Genomic DNA, 20,741 nt, shown 5'->3' on the forward strand with positions numbered 1-20,741 from the left:
ATCAACGTTCGGTTCCCAAGGTGTCAACCGCTGCCTGTGTTCGGGGGCGACCTAGCAAGATTGGAGGCGGAGCCCAGCAGGAAACGACGACACATCACGTGCGGGATATGGCCACCTGATCCAAGATGCTGATTGGCTAAAAGAACTACAGTGTATTCCCTCGTCGAGTGAAAGAGGGAAACGGAATGGATAAAACAGGGGACTTGAGTGTTGTGAGGGACGCTTGAGGCTTGACCATGTAGAGCACGCTTGACGATGTAGAGCACGCTCGACCATGGAGAACGCTCGGAGATGTAAACGCTACCACATGCAAAGATGTTAGCACGTAGACGGCTCCAATATCATGGAGCCCATCCTGTAATATACCATGTACAGTGTATATAAAACAATTTTCTAATCTCCCTGGATAACTCCTCCTCTTGGCACCTGGCACGGCACCACACATGCAACCCTTCGTGGACCCTCGGACATCGACATTCGCAACAGTGGCTGGCAGCTTATGGGATCGGCCGGCGTTGGCTACATCGGTGTGGTAAGTGCTACGTGTTTGCTTCTCTTTTCGCCAGACTCATTAGCGCAGGTGACTAAGTCGTTAATGGTGTTTGATGTTGTTAGTGATTTTGTCGCATAGACCAAGAATAAAGTGTCTCGTGGGCTGAATTACTAGTGGGGAAGAAACACAGGGTGCACTGTAAATACGGATAAGTTTGAAATCCAGGAACTCCTCAAAAGTTGTGAGCCGATGGGCATTTTGGTTGGCCCTGCGGTAGGCAAAAGTCAACAATTGGAGCTTTTACAGAATGAGGAAGTGAGTTGGGAGAAGGCCGGTGAGGCCATGAAAATTGTTTTGCTGGGAAAGAGCACGAAGCGAGAAATTCTGCAATCTCCCTATGTGGTAGCGATAAGGACGGGCTTAGTGCCGGTGTTTGCTCTTCATGTCGCCAGAACTCTCTAGTACAAGTAGGTAGTTGCAAGGAGAGTAACTGTGTGTTTTCTGGCGGGCACCGTTCTGGAAATTCACCTTCTTTAAATAGCGAATTTTAGGAAGGGTCAATTTTGAAGGCAAACTAGATCGCTATGGAGAAATTCAGAGTGCAGGACCTACTTCTAATTTGCGAGGAGTTAGGCATTTCGGCCGACTCCTCAAAAAGGAAAGAGGCAGTTCTCGACGTCAAGAAGGCAGAAGTGACGGTCGAGGAAGCCGACGAGGCTTGGGAAACCATCGTTGAAAGAATGCAAAAAGCAGAGGAGTGCAAGAGGCGCGAGCGTGAAGAGCGAGAAAGGGAGCGCGTAGAACGAGAAAAGCGCGAAGAAAGAAAGCATGAGATAAGGCTTAAACAACTTGAGAACGATGGTCGTCGCATGGGTACGGGTAGGTCCGAGTTCAAGATGAAAAACCTTCTGCATCCCTTCAGAACGGGCGAAGACATCGCCCTTTACCTCGTACACTTTGAAAGGGCATGTGAAAGAGTAGGCTTCAGTAAAGATGTTTGGCCGCAGAAGTTGTTGACACTTTTACCATGCGAAGTTTCAGATGTGATTGCACGGCTGAGTAAGGAGGACTATGAAGTGTATGACAAGGTGAAGGCTGCATTGTTGCGCAGATATCGCCTGTCGGCAGAGGCTTTTCGCCAGCGCTTTAGGTACGCGAAGAAGGGAAACGAATCTCACCCGGATTTTGCTTACGAGATTAAAGTCAACTTAGTGGAGTGGCTTAAAGGCGCACAGGTCTACGGCGATCACGACAAGGTAATTCAGTGCATGGCACTCGAGCAGTTTTATCGAGGTATTCCCGAGGAAGTAAGGCTTTGGGTGCAAGATCGGATGACAAATTCAGACGTAGACAGAGCGGCAGAACTCGCCGAGGATTACTGCACGCGCCGAAGTTTCCGCAGTACGGCGCGACGAGAGTACGGCGCAGTACGGCGCAGTACGCCGCAGTACGGCGAGAGAAGCGACAGAGCGGGATTCAGTTTTGGGAAGCCAGAGGGTAGGAAGTCTGTCCGTAGGAATTTTAAACCGGAGACAAAATTCCCAGGCACGCATCAAGAGAAAGATGATGACGCACCTAAAGTAGAGCAAGCTACGAGGGCGCCCGCTCACAGTGCGCGCGCACTTGAGACGCGGAAAACAGTTGTCTGTTACAACTGTGGAGAAAAAGGCCACATGGCCAGGAGTTGTGAGAAGCAGGTGGTATTTGCCACAATTCAGGACTCCGATAAGAACCTGCATCTGTTGAGGCCTTATATACGAGAGCTTTCAGTGAATGGTCGGGTGTACAGAGTATTGAGAGACTCTGCAGGAACGATGGATGTAGCTCACCCTAGCTGTGTATCTCCCGACGATTTCACAGGAGAGTCCGCTTGGATTCGGCAAGTGGCCGAAAAGCGAAGCGTTTGCCTTTCAATAGCGAGGGTGGTGATCGAAGTACCTTTCGGCCAACTGAGTACGGAGGCGGCAATTTCGGCCAGCCTGCCAGATAACTGCCCCTATTTATTTTCTAATAGGTCGGAGCAAATGCTGAAGGAACGAGGAGAATCTTTCTCCAGTGAAGCAGCTCCAAAGTCAGAAGCACGTACAGAGACTCGGAGACTCATAGGCGTGTTCCCTATTGAGCAGCAGTCAGAGGACCATGGGACGATTCCCGAGGCAGCTGCTAGCGGTAACGAACCATACGTGTCAGTAGCCGAATGCGAGGGGAAGACAGTTACTGAAGAGAGCAGCGGTTTTCCCGCTTCAGAAACCGAAGGCCCTTTAGGCCAAGTGTGTACGGAGGCGGCAACTTCAGCTAGCCTGCCGGAGAAAGTCGCCTATTTTTCGAATAGGTCAGATCAAGTGCTGAAGAAAAGACGTAAGCGCAAAGCGAGAAAGGCGGACGCGGTTGAGGCGCTCAGAATCAAACTTGCGAAGCGCCACTGCGACAGCGGTAAATGCGCAAAGGTGAAGTCCCAGCCAGAGACTGTGAAAAAGCGAAGGAGGGCAAATCCTAAGCTTAGGCGTTTGCTGAGATCAGGGATCGGCGTGACGCACGTCGCGAAAAAGAGGGTTTCGCGAAGATCCAGGCGTGGAAACAGTCGCCTAACCGCATCGAGTACAGCCCATCGTAAGCAGAGGGACAAAGGGGAGCGTCCTGTAGGCTGTTACAATGGCCGATCACTCGCAGGGGGAAAGAAAAGAGTCTGCCGAGATAACTGGAAAGTGCGCGCCCGGGTCTGTCAGTGTATCGCCCTCCCAGTACTTAGAAGCGGCTGTTCGAAAGTCGCAGCTACAAGGTGTGTCAGGCAAATTAGTGGGTTTTGCCTTCTTCGCGACGACACCTTGCGAAATCCCCGGAATGCGCGACCCCCTCGAGTGCGTTTGAAAGAAAGGGATGCGTTTGCGGCCCGAAAATAGAGAAAACAGGAAGACGGGCAGGATTTTTTTCTTCTTTTGTATTCTGTCTGCCCGAGATTAGTTGAGTTTTGATAGTTTGGCAGGCGTAAAGAATGCCGCAGTTTTTTGGTATGTTGTTAACCTTTTCGGCTCAGGTTAGACCCACGATTTAAAGGGGAGTGTTTACGCGACGACAGCTATAAAAGTAAAATGCAAAATGTCAGTTGCATATCGTTTGGCATGTCACGCTCAAGTTGCGCAAGTTAATGAGCTCCGCTTTTGCACGAGTTTGTAATAAGTCGTAAATAGTTTGCCCATCTGTTGGCAATTTCGGTATTAGGTAAGGATTATGTAGCGTTTTTGTGCTAAGTGTTACGGAATGTGAATTAGTGAAGGTCAGTTCTCTCTTCGCCTTCCTGATCTGTGGAAGCTCTAATTCATAATTACTTAGCTTTATTACATAAGCCCAGTTGGTGTCTGTTTGCGAAGACACATCATCGCAAGTTCCTTGGTACTTGTCCGGATCATCGCGCACCTTGTGTTTCAGGGTTTTCTTTAGATAGGGGGCTGCCAGATTTTTGGAATTGGTAAAATCTGGCGATGAGAGTGGCTTGCAGTGGCGCTTGCAGCATTGTGTGTGGCTGACAAAGGTCGCTCCTTGGAGCTTGGAGCTTGTCATTTCTGCAGCCCAGTCAGAGCCCACCTATGAAGAGGCCTTTGGCGGGAAGACCATCATTCCTGGAAGCAGCGGCCCCGTGGCTTTGAGCGAAGCAGGCATCAAACCGGCCGAGCTGCATGGAACAACTCGACCTCCCGATGCATCATCTGGCGGCGGGGGTGCTGTTGTGTCTGGCGGTCCCTCGGGACAAAGGAGGCCGGCGCCGACTCAGACGTGCCAACCTGGCGCCCTTTCTCGCGGCCGAGAATTCTCACTGGGGACTGAGGGATTAGCAGTTGGCTACCTCATGCGTGGCTAAACGGCAGCGTCGCCCCTTGGTGCGGTCCCGTGAATTACCAGCGCCGCCCGAACCACGACGACGCTACGCCGACTGCTGCTTTTCGAGACAGCCACCGCCCTACCTGGTTCCGCGAACTGACCGCTATGGAGAGGCGAATCTTGAAAGGGGCCCGTGTCTGGCAATCCCGGGGGAACGACATCAACGTTCGGTTCCCAAGGTGCCAACCGCTGCCTGTGTTCGGGGGCGACCTAGCAAGATTGGAGGCGGAGCCCAGCAGGAAACGACGACACATCACGTGCGGGATATGGCCACCTGATCCAAGATGCTGATTGGCTAAAAGAACTACAGTGTATTCCCTCGTCGAGTGAAAGAGGGAAACGAAAGGGATAAAACAGGGGACTTGAGTGTTGTGAGGGACGCTTGAGGCTTGACCATGTAGAGCACGCTTGACGATGTAGAGCACGCTCGACCATGGAGAACGCTCGGAGATGTAAACGCTACCACATGCAAAGATGTTAGCACGTAGACGGCTCCAATATCATGGAGCCCATCTTGTAATATACCATGTACAGTGTATATAAAACAATTTTCTAATCTCCCTGGATAACTCCTCCTCTTGGCACCTGGCACGGCACCACACATGCAACCCTTCGTGGCCGCTCGGACCATCGACATTCGCAACACCCTGTCGAGAAAATGGGGGTAAGCGAAGCTTATCGTGTGTGTATCTGACCTTCGTGGTGATTGTCCTTCTTTCTATCTCTCTTCATCTCACTTCCCCCCTCTCTCTTTCTATATCTCTTTCTTCCTTTCTTTCTCTTTCTTTGTTTCTCTGACTTTCGTGGTGATTTTCTCTCGTTCTCTCTCTCTCTCTTTCTTTTTTTTCTCTCTCGTTTTCTTTCTCTCTCTCTTTCTGTCTTTCTCTCTTTTTCGTCCCTGTTATGTGCCAATGAGCTTAGACCCTTTCTGCACTGTCGCCAGGATCCGCCCACTGTGGCGGAAGTTCTTTGCTGGGCACACGAAAGCAGTGGCGCAGCGACGGGGGGGGGGGGGGGGGGGGCGGCTTAGAAGCCCCCCCCCCCCCCCCCGCCCTTGAGGCCGAGTAAGCTCCCCTTTTCTTTGACCCCTTTTATTCCCGTGCGCCTTTGAGTACTGCCACTAAGATGTGAGAGGCGCAATCGTCTGCACACTTGCAAACTTGCGCAAAAAGCGCAATTTTCGACAAATTCGCGTGAAGAAATTTAAATTAGTGCGGTATCGATGGTATTCGCAAACTAAGGCAAACTGTCAACCCCCCCCCCCCCTGGCTGAGATCCTGGGTGCGCTACTGCACGAAAGAACCGTTGGTTGGTAGATGTACATAGATTCGCTATGAAAAGGGCGAATCAGCGCAAAACTCTGGCTAGAAACGTGCTTCGCCTCAGCCAGGGCTCAATCCTACCTAAGCTGGTACTACCCAGATATAACTGCTTTGCCGCCACCAGGCTACTATAACTCACACTCCAGCGCAAGACGCCCGTAGCCCCATTGTCTTCATTAAGCATGTATCCGATGGATACATGCATAATGAAGGCGAGATTACTCCAAACGTTTCACGTGCAAACGTGCAATAGGCTACTACCACAGGCTAAAGCGTGATTTCGTGATTTCGTAACAGCACCCGCCGGGGTGGCTCAGTCAGCTAAGGCGTTGCGCTGCTGAGCACGAGATCGCGGGATCGAATCCCGGCCGCGGCGGCCGCATTTCGATGGAGGCGAAATGCAAAAAATCCCGTGTGCTTGCGTTGTAGTGCACGTTAAAGAACCCCAGGTGGTCAAAATTAATCCGGAGCCCTCCACTACGGCGTGCCTCATAATCAGAACTGGCTTTGGCACGTAAAACCCCAGAAAGAAGAAGTGATTTCGTAACAGCAGAAATAAAAGTCGCTTCGTGACCGCGCCCGCGATTGCTTCCACCTTGTCCGCTTCTCAGACATGCAGCGCCATCTCTCATCTAAAACATTAACTCAATGCTTTTTGGTGCAGGTTGCGGCCACCAGATGAAGACAATGAAACGCAATTGAGAAGGAAAGGACACGGAAAGAACGTCCAGGGCCAGTATTTTGTAGAAATGCTTTTCCGATGCTAACGCCTTTTTCGCGCTTGGTCAGTGGTCAGAGCGGCGGTCCGCTCACGTTATCATAGGGATCAGCCGACCGTAAACGTTGGATGATAAGAGTAATAGAGAATAAAGCATAACTAGAGCTCCATGTTTTTGGTGTTTATCGGAGTTTATATTTCTGGCGGAAATTCGGCGTTTATTTATTTATTTATTTTATTTACAGAATACCTGCGTCGCCTCGAAGGCATTATCGCAGGGGGGGGGGGCAGGTAGATAAATATATGTTAAATCATTCACAGAAATAAAGAATAAATGCACAATGCGTCAAGGTGGAACATACAATGAGTCAACATTTTCAAGCGTAATAGAAATAGAAAACTTAAAAAAAGTTAAGGCAGTAATGCATTGTCACAAACACAGGCGCGAAAAAAAGCATGATTATCAGACACTGAAACAGATTCTTCCGGCAACAAATTCCAGTCTTTCACCGTATGTGGAAAGAATGATACAGCAAAACGGTTAGTATTGCAGCGGTATTCACACACCTTCTTTGAGTGGTCGAGTCGTTTCGAGACATAAGTTGGCTCCGATAGGTAGTTGCGGCTATCAATGCCTGTTTGATTATAGAAGATACGGTGGAAGAACTTGAGTCTCAATTTTTTTCTTCTGGTGATTAACGTTTCCCAGCCCAGCAATGCTTTTATTTCAGTGACACTATCGAACGGGTTGTAACTATTGGAGACGAAGCGTGCAGCCTGATTTTGAAGTTTTTCTATTACTTGAATAAAATAGTCCTGATATGGGTCCCAAATCATAGAGGCGTATTCGAGGATAGATATAACATGCAGAAAATAAAGTGTTTCTTTAACATCTTTGGACGCTGATTTAAAATTTCTACGAATAAAAAACAACATTTTACTTGCCTTAGATATTGAATGCTGAATGTGTACGTTCAATTTAAGTTTCGATGTGAAGTAAACGCCAAGGTACTTGCACTCTGAGACGCTTTTTATTGTTGTGTTTTCAACATTGTACTGGGTTTGAGGCTCGAATTTTTTATTTGAAAAGCGGACGTGATTACAATTATTAATATTCAGACGCATTCCCCAGCGTAGACACCAATTTCCTATTTTATCAAGGTCCCTCTGCAAGATTGTTACATCTGAGGGTGAATTTATTTTTCTGTAAAGAACACAGTCATCTGCAAAGAGTTTCATGGGGGACTGTATGTCATCTACAATGTCATTAATATATATGAGGAATAATAGTGGCCCCAGAACGCTGCCCTGGGGCACTCCTGAGGATACGGTTATGTGTGATGAACTACATCCATTAAGAACTACACACTGTTTACGGTCATTAAGATAATTACAAATCCAGTTCTGTGTTTTATTATGTATGTTCAAAGACGTTAACTTAATATTTAGTAAGTGATGAGATACTGTGTCAAACGCTTTTTTAAAGTCCAGGAATAGTGCATCTACATGTTCGTTCTTGTCAAGGGAGTTACCTATAAAGTGTTGGAATTCAACTAACTGTGTGTTGCATGAGTAACCGTTACGAAATCCATGCTGTGAGGCAGTAAAAAAGCTAATCGACTCAAGGTACTTAAATAATTGACTATACAATATATGCTCAAAAACTTTGCAGCATACTGAAGTTAGAATATAGGCCTGTAATTTTCCACCAGTTTCTTGTCCCCAGATTTAAAGATAGGATTAACAGCCGCGAGTTTCCAATCCTGTGGAACCAACCCAGTCTCGTACGAGATTTGAAACAAAATGCAAAGATATTGTGCAATAATGCCGTGACATTTCTTTAGAACATAGGAAGGAATTCTATCAGGACCCATAGATTTGGAGGTATCCAATTCCTGCAAAAGACAGTCGATACCATGTATATCGATGTTTATTTCCGGCATGGAATGGTCAAAGGCACTGTTAGGAGGAAGTGATGTGGTCGCGTCAGTCGTTTGTGTCGACGAAAACACTGATTGAAAATAGAGATTAAACACTTCAACCTTTTCAGCGTCTGTCGTTATAGCAATGCCATTTGATTTCAGAGCGGGAACTGAAATGTCGTCTGTTCTACTTGTTTTTATATATTTCCAGAAAGCTTTAGGGTTTTTTTCAGATCTGTGTTTAATCGGGCAAAAAATAATTCTTTCGCTTTCTCGATTCCTAGTTTTAGCATCCGGTTTGCATCCTTTAAGTGTTGACGGTTGAGAGAAGTGTTGTTATTACAGCATTTTCTGTACGCCCTTCTAGCTTTCCTTATCAGTCTACGCACTCCAGAATTAAACCACGGTTTATCTTTTTTCTTTTGCCGCAGGAATTTTATAGGGACATGTTTCTCTAGTAGTTCTAATAATTTGTTCCGAAGGGTGGACCATAAATGCTCTGCATCACTACTCTCTGACAGACGCCGGAAGGTTGGCAAGTATGATATTAATTCAGCCTGGATAGCGTCAAAGTTTCCTCTCTCATATAAAAATACTCGCCGTGGTAATTGCACCTGTATAGGAACCAGTGAAATGTTTAAGTTTGTAATGACCACATCGTGGTCACTAATGCCCGGTTGCGTTGAGACTTTGGTCACAATGTTGGGGTCGTTACAAAGGACCAGGTCTAATGTAGCTTGTTGTCTAGTAGGAACAAGTACATATTGGGTTAAATTGTTTAACATAATTATTTCTCGAAAAATTCTATTGATTCGCGATTTGTTAGTTATTGCGCCGTCAGTAGTCCAAGTTATGTCTGGGAGGTTAAAATCACCGCCCAGAAAAACACTATCAGAGAGCACTGATAAGATGTCAGCAAGGTTATGAATTGGGGTTTCATTACTATCGGGTGGGCGGTAGAAGGAACCAAATACTAGTTTATACCCCTTTGACAGGTGCACACGACACCATACTGATTCAGCATCATTGTCAAAATGGAGTACTTCACTGGGCAAGTCGTTTGCTATTAGAATAAAAACGCCTCCGCCGTGCCGGTGTCTATCTTTACGGTAGACAGTAAACCCGGGTGGGAATACTTCGCTGTTACCGATACTCTTTTCTAACCAGGACTCAGTGCCTAGTACAACGTGCGGCTGCACAGTTGCAACCATAGAGGCGAAATCGTCCGCCTTATTTTTGATGCTTCTGCAGTTAACTAAGAGTACGGAAAATCCTTTAGGTTCAACCAAACCGCCGGTGTGGGTTGGAGGTGGCTTATCATGAGCATGTCATTCTCCGTCATTCGAATGCGCAGACGCTCTCAGTAAAACAGGTTGCCGCATATTGTAGTCCCAGATATATGTATCGCCATTTATAACTGCCTTATCGTATTTTAGGCGTACACGACATTCTTTACTTTGGCGTTTTTCTTTCGTGTAATTCCAGAGAAGACGCTGTTTTTCCCGGACAGCGTGACTAAAGTCTTCCGAAACGCTGAGACCCGTGTCTCTAAATTTGCGTGCGTTTTGTAATACACTCTCTCGTGCTTTCCAGCTTGAAAAGTTAGCTACAATCGGCCGGTTTTTCCCCTCCCGGTATGCTCCTACGCGATGTGTCCTTTCGATAAGTACGTTAAGTTTTAAGTTGTCTTCACAGACGCTCTTTACTAGTTCTTCAGATGTTTGCCATGTTTCTTTCGGATTGTTGTCACGGATGCCAAAAAAGACCAGATTTAGTCGCCGGCTCCTATTTTCGAGATCGTCCAATCTAGCCTCAAGCTTCCGCTCTGATTCCTCGACTTGTGAAATACGATTCTCAATCAGAGTAGTCTTCGCAAACACGCTGTCAATTTTCTTTTCGAGTTCTATTTGGTTCGTTTTAATGGCTGTTAGTTTTGTCAGAACGGTTGCCTGGTCTGCCTGTAGCTGTGTGAGTACCTGTGCGATTTTTTCAAGCTGTTCAGCTTCGGCTTTGGTCATGGGACCGGGGTTTATCTCTATATCCCCACACAGAAGCAACAGCCCGTCGCGAAACAATAGACACGAGTCAAAAGCCAAGCATTCCATCACAGATAGTATACCTGCACCAAAGCAATGAACATAATGGTAAAACAAGCGCTTGTTGAGGGGGCACGACACTCTTACAAGTAAGGCGTTATTCGATCGGTAACAAAGCGAAGAGTTCATGTAACCAACCTGGTACATAGAGCGAGGTGAGTACAAGCCGTGAAGAGTGCCGTGTCCCAGTTGTTGCAGGCAATGCGGGCCACTTTTATAGTTGTAGTCGAGCGGAAGTGTTCCGCGATGCTTGACCACGCATCCTTCGGCGATCGAATGCAGATTTCCCGGTATCGCGCATTGCTCAGAAGGGTGACTAGATGAGCTCAACCACAAGAGGTCCAGCTTCTGCCATGGCCTGACGTCACGGACATGCGCAGTCGCGACGAGGTTCGCCGTGACCGCAAGGAATCCGAGCAGCACCTGGTACATAGAGCGAGTTGAGTACAAGCCGTGAAGAGTGCCGTGTCCGGAGTTTATTTCCCGTAAATACCCAATTCTCCGAAATTCGGAGTTTTGCAATATTCTCAAAACCCGAAAATCTTAGATCAATTCATATCTGAATACTAAAATATCAAAACATACGAAGCACATTTTATTTTTCCTAGAACGTTTGAATGGACAAAAACGTATACGCACAAGCGAAATACTTGAACACAGAACACCTTTAATTTTGCGTATAACAACCTTAGATTAAAACTTATTGTAAAACACGAAAGTATACTTTACGAGATTGCTGTCAGTGATCGAAGCGTGCTGCTTTCTATTGACGACTCTCAGCTTTGAAAACGCCCTTTCAACGTTAGCGCTAGAAACCGGAAGCGCCAGAAGACGCAGCGAGCAGCGAAAAAGCACTGGCCACTCGACATTGTGAAGTCTCCAAAACGACAGGGGTTCAACAATGTTACGTATTTCATAGCACTGATAGTTCGCAAAATCACTCAGGAGCTGGCTCAAGTCGTCAGTTTCAAGAAGCACTAATTGAAAAATAGGCGCATAGGTTTCGAACGCGCAGGGACGCTCATGTTTCACATTTGGGTTCACTATTTGAACACAGTACCAAAACGATTCTTTGGTGTAATGGAGTTGATCGCACAGGTTCCTCTCAGATGTCTGTCTCCACTTTTCGGCGACAGCAGCGTAGCATCCGTTAAAGTCTGCGACAGTCGTTAAGCGTTGATTCTCGTCAAGGATGTCCAACATACTTGTCACTAGAGCACTGCACCGGCCGATTTTTTCCGCCCGGGCCCGGCCCGGGCCCATTTTTAAGTTGGGCTGCCCGCCCGAGCCCGACCAAAAGCTTTATGGCGAGACGCGGGCCCGGGCGGGCCCGGCCCGGGCCCAGAAATAATCTACGTCACCCGCCCGGCCCGGCCTGCCACCCCTTTACCTTAGGCCCGAGCCCGGCGCGAGCCCGGCTCGTAACCGGCCTGAACCCGGCCCGAACCCGGCCCGACTCTGTTTTTCAGAGTCGAGAAGCGCCAGGATAACTCGCTGCACGTTACATGCGCACCACCAGAAAGAAAGTCCGAGCCCGGCTCGGGCCCACGTCAAAAATCCCGAGCCCAGGCCGGGCCCGGGTCAAAAAGCGCATGCCGTGCCCGAGCCCGGCCCGAGCCCGTGAAGAAACTGCCCTTCCCGGCCCGGCCCAGGCCCGGGCTTTCGGGTAAGCCTGAGCCCGTGTAGTGCTCTACTTGTGACATCTGATACGAATACTTCGGTTGGATCGCGCCATTGACTAATGAGTGCGTGCAAATGAACCCCCAGTATGGGATAAACTTGGTGTACCAGGGTACTCTCTGCCTCAAGTTCCTTAATGATTGAGATCACGGCCCATGCATTGGTCTTCAGAAACCTCATCTTAACGAGCAAGTCGTGCACAGCTTCAGGCGATGAAAAAAGACTCCTGAGCTTCTCACACTTCGTCCCATTGGCTTCGTCGCTTCTCAAAAAGACAAAATGACGCACCAGTAGTCTAAAATATCTTCTAGAGCTTCATAAAAAGAGAAACACCTCGACGGTTTTCAGCGACTTGATGGTCATACCCATGGCCAAGCACAGAAGACCAAGCTTGCGGCGCAGCTGCCGCGACGAACATGGCAGCAAAGTGCACAACAAAATCGTGAACTACGTTGAACGAGCTCGTCCTGATTCCATCTTCCAGAGTGTTGTTCAGTAGGTGGCACGGATCTTAGTGAAGCGCCTTGCATTCGGGCTTGGAGAGTCGCAAGTCCTTGTGAAGCTTCTGCATGTAGGAAGCTGAGTCAGAGCCCAATACAGCTACGTCACTTAAGGTCTTTCCAAACTTATGAAGGGCGCTTTGTATCAACATGCCAATTGATACTGCGTTACACTGCTGCTCTATTTGCAAGTCGATCATGAGGGTTCTACGTCGAGGAAGCTCGTCAACGTAGAATGTTGCAATCACCGCCACGGCCGGACGTCCACGAAGTTCCGGTGACTCGTCGATGTTGACGTAAATGGGCTCGTCTTTCATCAAAGAGCTTATCGTTGCAAAGTCTTTGTCACTGACCTCATGTAGGTATTTCCGATATAGTTGGTCACCACCTGGCTTCGTGCGTGCCGCCGGACATTTGCTTCGAAAGAGGCTGCCAAGAGGTCCATCAGCCTGGTGCAGTGGAATCCCAGCATGACAGAGTGAACGGAAAAACTGTTGCGGGATGTCATTCGCATCTTCTCTCTTGGAGCGGGCCTGAGTGATGCATTCTTACAGCGAACTTTGCTGTGGTGAGTTGCCTGTGAGATAGGAATAGCAAGACGATGTGAACAAATCGGACTCCAACCATGCAAGTCTGTTTAGACCGTGGCATAGAAGCAGGCGTGCACGACGAAACCTCGTGAAACTGTACGAAGCATGCTGCATTCACTCTCACGCAGCCGTTAATTCAAAGCACCAACACTTCAGCAAGATCTCACCTGTGTCTGCGTGGCGCTTCTTCATATGGACGTGGCGCTGTGATCGCAAATGCTCCGCAATTCTCACGGTGCCCTTGCCGTTGGCAATGCTAACCGTCACACGACAAAGCTTGCAAACAATGACTCCTTCAGAGGACGTCGACTCTACGAAATTGCTTTACTCTTTTACGTAGTCGCCGCAAAGCTTTCGTTTTGTTCCCATTTTGCTAGCGCGAAATTTCTCTTGACGCGCCGCGGAAATGCGTCATGTGAGCATGCGAAGGTTTCCGTGAGCAGGCTTTCGACGCTTGACCCTCACTGTCGTGGCTGTCTGAAACGTGCGAGCAGACAATCACACACACCCAATACTCCGCGTGGCTGCAATCCACTCCAATGAAATTTCTTGAGGGGGCAGCGGCGGCAGCGGGCGGTGAAGCCCGGGGCCCGTATATTCGATGTTGTCTAGGCGCCCTAGCGTCTCTGTCGCCTGGCGCGCCTTAGTGTCGCCAGGGGACCGTATATCAAGATGCAGTCGGTCACTTCTCGTGCGCCTAGATTCGTCGACATCTCGCTTCGTGCGCGACAATGCCGTTATTAAATGAGCGATGGGTGCGGTCTCCGAGATACTGTCGGCGCGCGGTAAACTTTCAATCGGTCAAACCAGAAGTTGTGTAAATGAGCGCTTAGAACTTGCCCTTTCGATAAAGAACGGAACCAGATCATATTGTCCATTGAAATTGGAGTTTATCGGATAAATCTGAATTGTCAAAAATTTTACCTCCGAATGTTTATTGGATTTTTCCGGATAAAACCGAAAACACGGAGCCCTAACTGTAAGCAAAAATTAGCCCAGATGGGAGTTTTATCGGCTTATCCACCTAAAATCCTCCGATGCCGTAATCATTTACTCCGTCATAGCGGAGTAAAGATGGCACATGTCATTATGCTCTGGTTGCGAAGTGACGGAGTATAAAAACGACATGACCTTGTTATACTCCCCACGGAGTTTCAGGTCACGTAGTTAGAAACTCCCCATGGGAGTGTTTGGGCGGACAATTGAATAATCTGATTGTGAATTGCTTTGATGAGTAATGCTAAAATTGTGTACGTAACATGGTCATAACTGTTTTATTACGCTTTCATTCACGCAGCAGTATACGCACGTCTTTCACTTCGGCCGAAGCTCCTGCTGCTATAGCACGCCAGGAATCATCACGTTTAATCATCTTTATATATTGCTGGGGAGCCTGATCAGGAGAAATAAATATACAGAAGAATAAAATTGGTTTGGAGTGCATACGGCAGGCCCTGCCAAATCCAGACTTGGAGCTTACCACTGTCGTTGTAAAGAAAAATGTACAATCATTGCATTCTACCGGTGCTAACATATGGGCAGAAACTTGGAGGTTAACAAAGGAGCTCGAGAACAAGTTAAGGACCGCACAAAGTGCGATGAAACGAAATATCTTAGTAGTAACGTTAAGAGACAGGAAGAGAGTGGTGTGGATCAGAGAACAAACGGGAATAGCCGATGTCGCAAAAAGGGTTAAGCGGAAGAAATGAAGCTGGGCAGGCCATGTAATGCGTAGGATGGATAACCGGTGGACCATTAGGGTTACAGAATGGATACCAAGAGAAGGGAAGTGCGGTCGAGGACGGCCGAAAACCAGGTGGTATGATGAAGTTAGGAAATTCGCAGGCGCAAAAGTTGTAATACGCTAGCGCAAGACAGGGGTAATTGGAGACCGCAGGGAGAGGCCTTCGTCCTGCAGTGGACATAAATATAGGATGATGATGATGATGATATATTGCTCAAGCTACAAGCAAATATAGTTAGTTGCACCGATCCTAGATGAGCCCACATATTCTCGAAAACACGACACTTGGCGACATAATAAGTGTGTATGTATGATCGGTAATCACGATGTTGTGCTCTGTGCGTCTCGCGTCTGCCGCCGAGTCACCCGTGTGTTGCGGTGGAGCACGTCTTCTCGGTCGAGAGCACCTAGATGTGTCAGGATGTGTTTTGCCACAACCGTGCGCCATTCCGTCGAGGGGCCGTGGTTTTGCATGTACATTTCCACTTCAACTCGAAAAGAGAGCTGGTACTCCTTCCGTGGGTTGCACGCTTGAAAATCCGCAAAACGTTTTCGATACGGTGTCCCAGGAAACGGTAATGCGACAAGATCCCGTGTGGCTGTGTAAGGCCTGGTGTTTGGGCTGCATAATGTACGGCCGCTCAATCTCCGAAATCGCGCGTTCGTGCAATGGAAGCAAAACAAGTCGTGGTACAACTGCCAGCAGCCGTTCACAAACTCACGGGGGAATTCCAGCAGAAAGTGCGAGCTCGCCATAACAACGATGTTTACTAATCGAAGCACACGATAAAACGCATAGCGCTGCCTCCTCGTTGCATCGCCTGCGGCCGTCGCTCGTACGCGATTTCACCGGAAAGCAATAGATTTGAGCAACAGCGATCTCCGTCGCATTTCGGAGACACCTCCTTTGCGCGCGATTTACCGTGCAACGCGTCGGAGTCAGATTTCCACGGCGACTCGGGTACCTGCATGCACTATCGGAATACTTCGTATTCGCAGCCAAGCTGCTGCAAACAAACGTCAGTGCTCAGCGCTCCTTCGTTTTACACAAACGATGTTACTAAACGTGATGTTATCAACGTGAGCGGTAAACATTCCGCAACGGACTCATTACCAGGAATTAGGGACATTTCGTAAAGTTTCCTTTTTTCGCCACCACGTGGCGTATTGAGCCTAAAGAATTCGAAATTCCCGCTATGACGTATTTATTTATTTATTTATTTATTTATTTATTTATTTATTTATTTATTTATTATTTATTTATTCAAAATACCTTACAGGCCCATTGAAGGGCATTGAGTAAGGGGGGCAACAGTAATTACAAGTTAAAAAAAAGATACAGAAAAATAAATAAAAAAACAAAGATACAGACGAAAAAAAGGTAACAATACAAATATTACAAAAAGCAAAGAACAACATCTTTATACAATATTAATACGCCACGAATTCAAGTTATCACGGAATGATGATGAAAAACTTTATTGAATAAAAAAAAAAGGGAGAGGCAAGGGAGCGGGTAGGGTGGGTCCCTAGTCCAGGACTCCAGTGGCCGTTGCCGTACGCTCAGCCTGGTCTAAGAGACCCTTCTGGGTCTCCAAGTCAGCTCGAGCGAGGACGTGTTTCGCGATTAGAGATGGATGCAATGTGATCCGGAAGACTATTCCAATGTGCAATAGCTCGAGGTAATGGCGATGAGTTAAATGCCTTCGTTAGACCATGAATGCGTGCAAAACTAAGTGCATTGTGAATGCGTCGAGATGTGCGCATAGATGCATGAAGCGGCAAACAGTGAAATGTATTACTATAAATGTACCTGTGAAAAAGACATAAAAGAGCGATGACACGGCGATCTTACAATGACTGAAATGTAAGGTCTTGCTTTATTCGGGTAACACTTGAATGATAGTCGTAGTTGCCAGATATGAATCTGGCTGCCCTATTTTGAACACCTTCCAACATACGGATTAGATAATCTTGATATGGTGACCATGTGGATAAAGCGTATTCTAATTGTGGGCGAACATAAGTAAGGTATGGTAATTTACGTACATCATAAGGTGCGTTGCGCAAGTTTCTGCGCAGATAGCTGAGCGATTGAGAAGCTTTCGATGAGACAGCTGCTTTATGCGTTGTCCAGGATAAATCTGATGAAAGGTGAACGCCGAGATATGTGTACGATGGGGTAGCCGAAATTACGGTATCATCAATGGAATAGTGAAATACCGAGTTAGTGCGCTTACCATTAAACGAAATTAACTTACATTTTGAGGCGTTAAGGGACATCTGCCAAGTTACGCACCATCTGTTCGTTAGGTCAAGGTCATTTTGCAGTTTAGAATGATCGTCGATACATTTATTATTGCGGTAGATGACGCAGTCGTCAGCGAACAACCTAACGGAGGATGAATGGTTAGCGGGCAAGTCGTTGATGTATATTAAAAAAAGTAATGGACCTAGCACACTGCCTTGGGGGACACCGGACGTGACGTCGCAAAGGTTAGACGAAATGTTATTGACCACTGTAAATTGCTGACGTGAAGACAAGAAGTTACGAAGCCAAGACAGTGTTAAAGAATCTATACAAAGGGCAGACAACTTGGAGATTAAACGGCAATGAGGTACAGTATCGAACGCCTTAGCGAAATCGAGGAAGAGGCAATCGGTTTGATCATTAGTGTTCATGTTGAAGTAAAGGTCAGTTGTGAATTCGAATAACTGAGTGTGACATGAATAGCCTTTTCTGAAGCCATGTTGATTAGGGAAAATAAAGTTATTTGATTCAAGGTGATCGTAGATATGAGAAGCTATAATGTGTTCAAGAAATTCGCAGCATATGCAAGTTAGTGAAATTGGACGATAATTACGGGGTGAGTGTCTGTCACCAGATTTAAATAGAGGAACTACCTTACCAATTTTCCAATCCACGGGCAGCTCGCCTGATGATAAAGACTGGTTAAATAGAGCACACAGAAAACGACTGGAAATACCAGTAGTATTCTTGAGTATTTTAGAGTTGATGTTGTCAATGCCAGATGATGTGGAAACTTTATGATTTGTGATGAGGTTCGCGATACCTTCAGCAGTCAAGCTGATTGGAGCCATGAAAGGGAAGGGTTTATCTGGAACAAATGGCACATTGAACAGTCTTCCTGTGTGAAAACAGACGCGAAATATGCATTGAAGGCTACCGCAGAATCTTCGTCAGAAAGTGGAGTTTCTTCTGCATCGTGTATTGTAATGTGATCAGAAGACTTACAGGGAGAAATTATTTGCCAGAATTTTTTGGATTATATCTCATAAGTGAGGGCAAGTCCAGCGAATAATATTTCTTTTTGGCTGCTCCTAATGCTTTACAGTAAGCTTGTAAGCAGTGCTTGTACTTATCCCAGTATGACGCGGAATTATTACGTTTCGCAGTATTGTATAAACGTTTCTTTTTATTTCGCAGGGTTCGAAGTTGCTTATTAAACGAAGGGTTGGTTTTGTCGTTCGATATAGAGATTAGCGGCACATACTTATCAACTAACTCTAGTATTTTTTGTTTAAAGAGAATCGAGTTATCATTCACGCTCCGTGAGGCAAAACGACGGCAGAAAAAGCTCGTTATAAAAATGACTATGTTATGACTCACAACTAAAGAAAGCGCCATAAAAAGAAACACACCCTGAAGCTGTCGCTTCACCTCGGTGCTTTGAAACGAGCGCGCTTGTGTATCAGCGTTATCTCGAAGACTTGCTCTACTGACGGTTTGCTAGACACCTGGTCAGAAATCTCGTCCGCATTCTGGAGAGATGTCTCGCCGAGATAATGGCTCCCGCGAAACTTCCGTTGAATATATATTTTTAGGGGCGAAGCTCCTTACGCCGTGCGTCAGTCTCTCCTCCGTCGTAGCCACCTCGTCTAGTTCGTGAAGTGATCACTAGATGGCGTTGGTGGCGCTCGTAAGCACCAGGGGCAAGGTCATTCTGACATAGGGTACATTAACATGCAAGGTGGCAAGAATAGGCTGAAGTGGGAGGAGATAGACGAGCAACTAAGGCAAGAAAAGCTGATGGTATACGGGTTTGTGGAGACACATCTTAGGGACATGGAGCAACCTCCCTGTAATCCTGACTATGCATGGGAATATTGCAATAGAACAGAGGGCAGCAGAAAAGGGGGTGGAATTGGTGCATTCATTCATAAAAGTATGAACTGGCAAAGGGTCAAACAGGAATGCAAGGAGCATTTATGGCTAAAAGGGAAAGTTGCAGGAGAGCAGACACTCCTTGGCTTTGTATACCTGTGGACAGGAGCAAATGCCAAAGAGGAAAACAAAAAAAATGCTGGAATGCATATCAAGTGACATTAATGAGCTTGGAGAAGGGTGCGAGATTATTATACTAGGAGATATGAACGCACACATAGAAGACATGGACGGGTACACAGACTCAACAGGCAACATAATGCTGGATATGTGTGAAATGCATGACTTAGTTGTATGCAACAGTACTGAGAAGTGTGAAGGGCACATAACATGGGAGGTAGGGAGCCTGCAGTCGACGATAGATTATGCACTAATGTCACATAGGATGCACGATAGGCTAAATGTAATGAGCATAGATGAATATGGCTCCAGAAGTCTAGGTAGTGATCACAAACGTATTAAGGTGAGTTTTAGAAGGGAAATGAAAGTAGGTAGGAGGCAAGATGAACAACCAGGTGGGATATTTTACTCGGAAAAGCAGCTTGAAATAGCAACCCAGCAAATTGAGGAAGTTATTTCAGAGAATACAAAAACAGAATGGACATATGCAAATTTAACAGGACTATTTGAGCTAGAGCTTACTAAGGTACGAGTCAGGACAAAAGGGAACAGAAGACGTAAACCCAAGAGCTGGTGGGATGAGGAGGTTAAGAAGGCCATAGAAAAACGTCAGGAAGCCTCCAGGGAACACAGATATTCAAAGCAGAGGGGTGAACCAGAAGCTGATGTAGGCAGAAAATGGAATAACTTCTTAAACTGTAGAAGGGAAGCATCCAATTTGATCAATGAGAAGATCAGAAGAAAGGGGAGCCAATGGTTGTCAGAAGTAAACAAAAAGGATAGAAAAGCAGCGAAGAAATTTGGAAACATCTCAACTCCTTGAGTAATAAGACTAGCCTAGAGCAGAGCTTTATAGTTACAGCTCAAGGTGTTCGACTAGAGGGAGATGAGGCAATGGAACATATAAGAACAATGATGACAGAAAAGTTTAAAGAACGAAACATAGCATGTGCTCAATCAGGTGAGGATGGACTAGTCAGTGCAGTGGCTCCACTGGCACAAAGCGAGTGGGAAAGGGCAGAGAGGAGGGTTCCTAGTAGCACGTCGACAGGTCCTGATGGCATCCCAAATATGTTGATAAAGACATTGGGCCAAAAATCTAAGAAAGCATTAAGAGAGGCAGTGAGCAAAATGATAATGGACGGTAAAGCCCCCGACGGGTGGAGACTGAGCAGGATGAGCATGATATATAAGGGAAAGGGGGACAAAGCCGACATAAACAACTACCGTCCCATAACAGTGACGTCAGTGGTTTACAGGGTGGTGATGCAGATTATAAAGGACAGACTGCAGGCATGGGTGGAGAGCGAGGAGGTGCTGGGGGAACTACAAAATGGGTTCCGGAAACAAAGAAGGTTAGAAGATAATCTGTTCTCATTGACACAGTGTATTGAAATAGCAGAAAAGGAACACAGGCCCCTATGGCTTGCATTTCTGGATATCAAGGGAGCCTATGACAGTGTAATCCAAAAGGATTTGTGGGACATACTGGGC

At 46.8% G+C, this 20,741-nt stretch overlaps 1 protein-coding gene across 1 annotated transcript in view; it reads right to left on the reverse strand.

Moving 5' to 3' along the window:
* Positions 1–8,315: 8,315 nt before the first annotated feature.
* LOC125945829 (uncharacterized) overlaps positions 8,316–20,741 on the reverse strand; it is a 58,448-nt gene continuing 46,022 nt past the window's right edge. Inside the window, exon 3 of the mRNA XM_049668135.1 lies at positions 8,316–9,604. Coding sequence (XP_049524092.1) covers positions 8,529–9,604 — 1,076 coding nt within the window. The 3' untranslated portion in view covers positions 8,316–8,528. The remainder of the gene's footprint in view (positions 9,605–20,741) is intronic.

This window comes from Dermacentor silvarum, chromosome 5, assembly GCF_013339745.2.
Source record: "Dermacentor silvarum isolate Dsil-2018 chromosome 5, BIME_Dsil_1.4, whole genome shotgun sequence".
In the NCBI taxonomy this organism is placed as follows: domain Eukaryota; kingdom Metazoa; phylum Arthropoda; class Arachnida; order Ixodida; family Ixodidae; genus Dermacentor; species Dermacentor silvarum.